Source organism: Capsicum annuum, chromosome 12, assembly GCF_002878395.1.
Source record: "Capsicum annuum cultivar UCD-10X-F1 chromosome 12, UCD10Xv1.1, whole genome shotgun sequence".
Lineage (NCBI taxonomy): Eukaryota > Viridiplantae > Streptophyta > Magnoliopsida > Solanales > Solanaceae > Capsicum > Capsicum annuum.
The window spans coordinates 230,736,132-230,744,744 of NC_061122.1; the positions used below are offsets into that span (position 1 = coordinate 230,736,132).

An 8,613-nucleotide genomic window follows, 5' to 3' on the forward strand; every position below is an offset into this window, starting at 1 on the left:
ATAAGGTATAATGTATGAAGATTTTATCTTTATATTTTTGGAAAAAGATTTAATATACCCTCTAACTTTACACAAATATCCTCCTTCCACCTTTAATCTTTAGGCTCAAAAATACCCTTCTATCTATCTATTTGGCTCAAATATACCCTTAGGGGTCATTTGGTAGAGCGTATAAGATAATACTGAATAGGCTGTATTAGTAATGATGGGGTTAGTAATACTGAGGTTATTTTTTATACAGTATTTGATTTGATGTAATGAAAAAATATGTATTATTATATTTTAAAAAGAATATTTATTTATTTACAAAAATACCCTCAACATATTATAACTTTGTGTATTTTCTTTACAAAACTTTATTATTCTTTCTTTTAAAATTAAAAAAAAATGAATAATATAACTAATTATTTACTTTGAAATAATTTTAAGATTTAACCATTCACTTGCAAATTTTTTTTTTTTTTTTTGGGGGGTGGGGGGTGAGGGGTGGGGGTTATCTTTCTTATTTGTTTATCATTTGCTTGTTGTTTCCATTTTGTGATGTTTTTAAGTTGGAGAGGGTACATGTAACTTTTAAATGAGACAATAGAATCATTATTAACATAAAGTTGTATTCGGTAGAGTGTTAAAATTAAGTAGAAAAATTATTTTTATTTATGAATATCCTATTTACAAAATTAAAGTTTGTATGCAATCATGCAATTTATGTTCGAATTTGGATCAATAAGTACTTTTTTAAGTTAATGGAGTAATTTTTTTATGACTAAAATTATTTGGAGGGATATTATTATCTTGATAAATTGAAAAGAAGTAACTCGCATTGAATAAATTGAAAAAGATTTAGAAAAAAATAAATGAAATTTGAGGCATTTTTGTAAATAATAATAAAATTTGTAAACTAATTTATTTAAATAAATTTATCAGTACAAATATAAAAAATAAAATTAAGAAAATAAAAAAATATTTAAAAGAATTTGAGGCATGTTTTTATCTTTACATATATTAGTCCATGGTATTAAAACTCATGTATTGCTAATACCACCATATGGGATGTATTAGTAACACACCCTATAATACCATAAAGGGTGTATAACTAATACATGGTATTAGTAATGCAGAGGTCCAAAATTCTACCAAATATCGTATTAAGTAATACCATACTTAATACATGGACTATTTTTTTTAATACATCCTACCAAACGACCCCTTAATGTATTAGAAATGGCTAAAAAATGTCCTTCTTCCTCTATTGGTTTAAAAATATCCCTCTATCCGCCTATTTGGATAAAAAATGCCCTTAACATTAAATTTAAATAAAAAAATGTCTCCTCCTTTATATTATATTTTTTTTTATTTCACGTAGGGGTAATTTTTTTTGTAATTATAATTTTTTAATTATGTTATTATATATTTTTTGGTGGAATAGATATGCATTAATTAGTATATTATTTTTTTGGTTTCACATAGTGGTGGGCTTTTTTTAGTTACAATTTATTTTATTATTATATTATTTTGAGGGTTTTTTAATTACAACTTTTTATTATTATATTATTTTTGAATTTTTTAATTATAATTTTTTATTATTATATAATTTTTATGGGTTTTACGTCAGGGGTGGGTTTTTTTTTTAATTATTATTTTTTTAGTTTTAGGTTGGCCAAGTTATCGAGTAATTTATGGTACATCATAATAGCTATATTAATGGTAATTTTTGTTTTTTCAAGAAATATATTTTTTCTATTTTAGGACTCTTAATTTTCTTCCATATATTTTAGGACTCTTAACTTTTCTATATGTTTCGGATTTCATATTTATATATTTTAGGACTCTTAATTCCATTCTATATATTTATTTAATAAAAAAAATAAAAGGAAAAATATTAAATGAATTTATCTATTGTAAAGTCTTCTAAGGGAAAATATTTTTTTGAAAAAAGTTTTTTTTTTTTTGATTTCACGTAGGGGTATTTTTTTTAATTACATTTAAATATATATATACGGAAAAAGATTAAATGATTTTATCTATTGTAAAGTCTTCTAAGGGAGAATATATGTAATTACATTTTAATATATGTGTGTGTGTATATTTATATATATCATTACTATTTTTCTTTGTATTATTACTATTTTTATGGTTTCATGTTGGAGAAGGATAGAAGTGTAAAATATTATGCATTTTTACCAAAATTAAATAAAGACTTAAATTACTTTCAAGTTTTTTTGTTTATATAAAGAGATCAAAACCTAAAAAGAACTAAAAGTCTTCAAAATGTTACCTAAAATATGTTTTCTAATATTTGAGCACACATAGATAATCATTAACTATGAGAGTATTTGCCCTTTACTAATTATCCTATTTAAGGAATTCTTTTCTAATTTTGCACTTAAACATTAATTAATTCTTTTTAAATTTTTATATATGACTAAAAAAATTAGTGAAAAGAGAACCATTAAATTGTGAATGAATTTGAGTCTAATTACATGTGGACCAATAAAAATAATGTCATGTATTTAATTTAAATAAAATTATATTTCACATCAGAATTTGTTAAAAGTAGGAGACATTTTTGGACTTAAATTTAATGTCAAGGACTTAAACCAATAGAGGAAGAAGGGCATTTTTGAGTCATTTCTAATACATTAAGGGTATTTTTGAGCCAAATAGATGGATGAAAGAGTATTTTTGAGCCTAAAGGTAGAAGGAGGGTATTTGTGTACCATTTTCAATAGTTGAAGGGTATATTAGACCCTTTTCCGTTATATTTTTTAGAAAACAAAAGTTATTTGCAAAAGACTTATGACTGAATAAATAGTGAAAAAGAGGCAAGAGCATCAACCAACAATAATCAGTGTCGCAAGGATATGATTGAGTAGTTGGAAAGTTGGTATCTCATGTGGGTGATCTAGGATCGAATCCAACATATATCTGTCACTCAATCATGAGTTTATCTCATGGAATTTGCCTAGTGCAATTTACATGACCTAAGATCAAATTGAGTTTGTCGCATAGGACTTGCCTAACACAATTTACATGACCTAGGATCGAATTCAGCTTTCATCTGTCACTCAATCATGAGTTTGTCGCATGAAACTTGCCTAGTGCAATTTACATGACCTAGGATGAAATTCAGTCTTCATCTGTCACTCAATTATGCGTTGTGGCATGAGACTTGCCTAATACAATTTACATGATCTAGGATCAAATTCAGCCTTCATCTGTCAATCAATCATGAATTTGTTGCATGAGACTTGTCTAGTGCAATTTACATGATCTAGGATGGAATTCAGTCTCCATCTGCCACTCAATCATAAGCTTATCGCATCGGACTTGTCAAGTGCAACTTATAGGATCGAAATCAGCCTTCATCTGTCCCTCAATCATGAACTTATCGTATGAGACTTGCCTAATGCAATTTACATCTATTATGTAATTTGCAAGCTATTGTACAGTGAGCATATTATCAATATAATCAAACATCGAGGCAAAACAAGAAGTAAAAAATGAATATTACAAAACTCTGAGAGAAGAAAACGATCACTAACTAATATTCTATCCTAATTCTCGAACAAACGCGAACAATAACAATATAATCAGACATCGAGGCAAAACAAGAAGTAAAAAACGAATATTACAAAACTCTAGGAGAAGAAAACGATCACTAACCAATATTCTATCCTAATTCTCGAACAAACGCGAACAATAACAATATAATCAGACACCGAGTTAAAACAAGAAGTAAAAAACGAATATTACAAAACTCTGGGAGAAGAAAACGATCACTAACTAATATTCTATCCTAATTCTCGAACAAACGCGAACAATAACAATATAATCAGACACCGAGGTAAAACAAGAAGTAAAAAACGAATATTACAAAACTCTGGGAGAAGAAAACGATCACTAACTAATATTTTATCCTAATTCTCGAACAAACGCAAACAATAACAATATAATCAAACATCAAGGTAAAACAAGAAGTAAAAAGCGAATATTACAAAACTCTGGAAAAAAAGACAACGATCACTAATTAATATTCTATCTTAATTCTCGATCTTTCACACCCTTCTGTCAAGAATTATATGTTTGATAAACTGAAATCACATTATATCATGCCTAATAATTACTTCACCAGCTCACCTCAATATTTTTTAAACCTACCTAATCAATTCACCGCAATACCACTAATCATATCATACTTTTAATATTAAATATTAAAATTCAAATGAAATATACTTGATGGGAATAACAAAAATATAAGAAAGTACATTGTATACGATAAACATTAAGTTGATAAGTTTATTATCACTAGAGAAATTTTCTAGTCTTTATTTTTTTGGTTTTTCTGAAAAAAAATACCCTTTGTTATATTTCACTTTTTAAGAGCCTAATATTATAAATTTTAATATATTAGGATTTATCTTTTTATATATTAGTATAAAAAATTATAATTTATAATTTTTTATATAATTATTACTATTTAAATTTTAAATATTAAATAAATTTATTTTAATTTAACTATAAAATTTAATCAATTCATAAAGTAAAATCAAGTAAAAATGAATTCGGAGAGAGAGTAATATTCAAACAAATCTTTTCAAAATGATTGATCTTCTTGACAAAAATCAGAATTTTCAAAGAACTTTTAATTTGTTCAAAGACAAATGTAAAATTTAAAGAAAAGTAGTTCTTGTTAAGATAAGGCAATTTAATTAGTCATAGAGAACAACAATAATGTTATCCAAATTGCAACAAAGTTAAAATTTGATACTGAATGACACGTAGTGACACCATATTGATTCTACTATTTACAAAAACACATAAAACTAACACGTATACCCACGTATTATAACACTTGTCCACTAACTATTACCCTCACACACTCACACATATCACAAACTACTTATATATATCTCAAAAAGAAAAAATTCCTGACACAAATCATCCATCAAATTCATTGAGTTTTACCATATTGTTGTGTATAATATAACAATGGGTTCAAGGAAGTTGTATTGTGTGATGTTACTTGTGGTGTTATTGGTGTTATTATGTGTGTGTACTAATTGTGAGAAAAGTAGTCATGATGAGGAAGTAGCAGTTGATGAGAAGCAAAGTAAAGAAAAAGAGAATTTAGAGTCATCATCATCATCATGGACAGGATGGGCTAAAGATAAGATTAGTGAAGGATTAGGTTTTAAATCTAGTGGTAATGATGATGATAATGATGAAGATATTACAACAATGGATGCTGCTAAGAATGCTAAAGAAAAGATTACTGAAACTGCTACAGGTTAGTATGTATGTACTTTCTTGTGTTTGATCTTGTATACGCATGATGCGTAGATAGAATTTGAAGTTTATGAGTCCTGCTACAGGTTAGTATGTACTTTCTTGTGTTTGATCTTGTATACTCATGCGTAGATATAGAATTTGGAGTTTATGAGTTTTGGACTCGTAGTTAAGTTGTGTTGCGGCAGGAGTAAGGTATGCGTATATTTTGTTTTCATCGAATCACGAATGTGATTACATTGGCATGTTGTGGTAATTTGATTGATGTATATTGTTCATTATTTTAGTTTTCTAGGTGAAAATGAAGTGTTGCTAATAATTATTAATTATAGATTTGTTTAATATAGTATGGTGATGTAACATGCTTCAAATTCAGAGAAATTAAGCTTGTAGTTACACATACCATATATATTTATATGGGCAGAAATATAATTATGACTCTATAGGTTGGCTTGTATGTTACGAGTTTGCAATTTCTAAGTTGTGTAAGCTTAGTTGGCTATTTTCCGCCCCGGGCGGTTTTTGGTGTCCTGGCATCCGTTAAATTTGAGGCAGATTAGTTAAAAACACCTAGAGCACCCGATCCCAGAAACTTGGGTTCAATTTCCAAGAACCACCTTAAAGCTTTGGCATAATATACGTGTCTGAACCTCGTGAGCACCCAATCCCAGAATCATGGGTCCGACACTTCTCCACTGAAGCTACGGGTTGGTGGTGGTTGATGGTCCGCATGTTTAATTACTCGAGCAAGCCTCACTTCGTCTTGTTAGCTATTAAATATAAATATGACTATGCATTATGTCCCTCCCCATGCATGGTGACTCCTCGTGCCTTGGACTCGCATTTAAGCCAACCTTGAGCTCGTGGAGCACGACTCTTGTGTCACATCATGGGATGCCAGCCCTCAGCATGATGGCATCTCGAAGTTTAGGTGCAAACGCACCTTTGGATGTGACACAGTATGTGTAATCTTTTAAATCTGGACTGTCAGGTACTGGACAATATGTAGCAGACAAGGCAGGAGATCTAAAGAACACAGCAGAACAAGCCAAACACAAAGCATACGAAACCGCAGAAGCAGCAAAACAAAAAGCATCAGAGAAAGCAGGAGAAGAGAAAGAGGCGGCCTATTCAGATGCCGAAAAGGCGAAACACACAGCCTCGGAAAAAGCCGGAGAAGCAAAAGAGACTGCCGCGGATAAAGCAGAATACGCGAAGGAGAGAATAAAGGAGATGGGAGAGAAGGCGGAGGCGGAGACGGAGGAACATGTAAACTGGGCAAAAGAGAAGGCGAAAGAAGGATACGAAAGCGCAAAGAACAAAGCAGGAGAGACATTGGAGAAAGCTAAAGAAAGTGTAGCTTCAAATTTGGAGTCAGCTAAGGAAACTGCTAAAGAGAAAACTAAGGAGATCAAGGAGAATATAGCTGGGAAAAAAAGAGATGAGGAGCTGTAGAAAGTTTTTCTTTTTGTTATTGGAGTTTACATGTATGTTTGTATTTTGCATTATCATAGTTTATATGTTGTAATAGAAAGCTGATGTTTTTGTTTTTCTTCTTTTGGTTTTGCTACCATCTCGTGTGTTGGTGTCTGGACAGTGGTGTTGGTGCTGGATGTTGTAAAAAATGTGTTACTAGAAGCCATCACTTGCTACTTTTGGCAAATCATTTCTCTGTGCAGTTTGAATTGGTCAACATGAATCATCTCTATTATGAACCATTTAAGCAAACCCTGTGCTTGTGATGAAGTTTTTAATCTAGGCCAGCTACAAGCTCGTGGCCTCAACCCTGAGCTCATGTCGCCCATACTTGCATTTAGGCAAGTTGCAAGCTTGTGGCACATGGGAGGCTAGTATGTGAGTCCAGTGTCATACAACCTTGCATTAAGGCCGGGTGCGAGCTTGTGGCACATGGGAGTCCAGTATCTGAGCTTGTGTCACCCAAACTTGCATTTAGGCTAACTGCGAGCTAACTTACATTTAAGCCACTGCATGGTGGTGGCACATGGGAGGTTACATTTAAGCCACTGCATGGTGGTGGCACATGGGAGGTTACATTTAAGCCACTGCATGGTGGTGGCACATGGGAGGCCAGTATCTGAGCTTGTGTCGTACAAACTTGCATTTGGGCTGAACTGCGGGCTTGTGGCACACGGGAGGCTATAGTATCTGAGCTCGTGTTACGCAAACTTGCATTTAGGCCAACTGCAAGCTTGTGGCACATGGGAGGTCAGTATCTGTTACCCAACATCATATTTAGGCCAACTGCGAGCTTGTGGCACATGGGAGGTCAGTATCTGAGCTCGTGTCATTCGAACTTGCATTTAGACCAACTGCGAGCTTGTGGCTCATGGGAGGTCAGAATCTGTTACCCAACATCACCATCAGGCGCGGTTTTGGCAAGACAATACTTGACAATAGGTAACCATACAAACAAGTGCTTGAGTTTTCGGAATGGGATCAGTACACTTGCACATTTCCACCTCTCTACTAACAAAACAATAGAAGACACTATGTAATCATCCAAATAAACTGTTAAATTACATGTACTGCATGTCACATATATTTCCCTTCACTAGGTAATCCACAAAAAGAAAAAACATGTGCAAGCTTCCAAGAGCATCGTATCGATCTCCTTCACACAGAACTTGAATGATCGCTCGTTCCAAACCTGCAACGAAAGACACGGGTACAGTTAAGTCTGTTCACCAAGGTTTGAACAGATGGATATAAATCAACTACCATTACTATTACTTTCGAGAAATATAGACTGCCATTAGGGGAGTAAGCTGTCGTATGATCAGGAGGTTACAAGTTGGAACAGTCTCTGGCAGAAATGGAAGGGAAGGTTGCATATAATCGACCCTTGTAGTTCGACCAGCTTTAGTGCACCCTTGTGGTTCGGCCAGCTTTAGTGCACCCGGCTGCCTTTTATCAACTAGCATTACTATGGACTCTCTAAATCTCACACCTACCGCTACACTATCATGCTTCAATTGCAAACATTTCATTCACACCAGCCAACAGCACTGCATTAGTCACGATTTGCAGCCTGCATCACAAAACATTGATTAGCTAGCTACTACAAATAGGGAGCAAAACTATTTCAGCAGAGAGATATTCAAGTAGAAATGCTAATGGGGTTATATACCAAATGGGTTCTCCCACCTATTAGACTAGTCTTTTGGATTGGGCTCTCCCGTTTAGTTTATAACACACTACAACTACTAAACTTAGAGCCCAAGCAACATATTACTTGGAGTGAGGTAAGAGAGGCTATTTTGGATAAAACCCCGATTCAAGACAAAATAATAGTCTAGAAAAGACTTG

The 8,613-nt window shown here is 32.4% G+C and overlaps 1 protein-coding gene across 1 annotated transcript; it reads left to right on the plus strand.

Moving 5' to 3' along the window:
• Positions 1-4,962: 4,962 nt before the first annotated feature.
• LOC107851375 (late embryogenesis abundant protein D-29) lies at positions 4,963-6,952 on the plus strand (the record flags this gene model as incomplete). The annotated part of the gene is given in 2 exon segments (XM_016696373.2): positions 4,963-5,287; positions 6,278-6,952. Coding segments are annotated over 2 exon segments (762 nt in total). The 3' UTR covers positions 6,742-6,952.
• Positions 6,953-8,613: the final 1,661 nt, after the last annotated feature.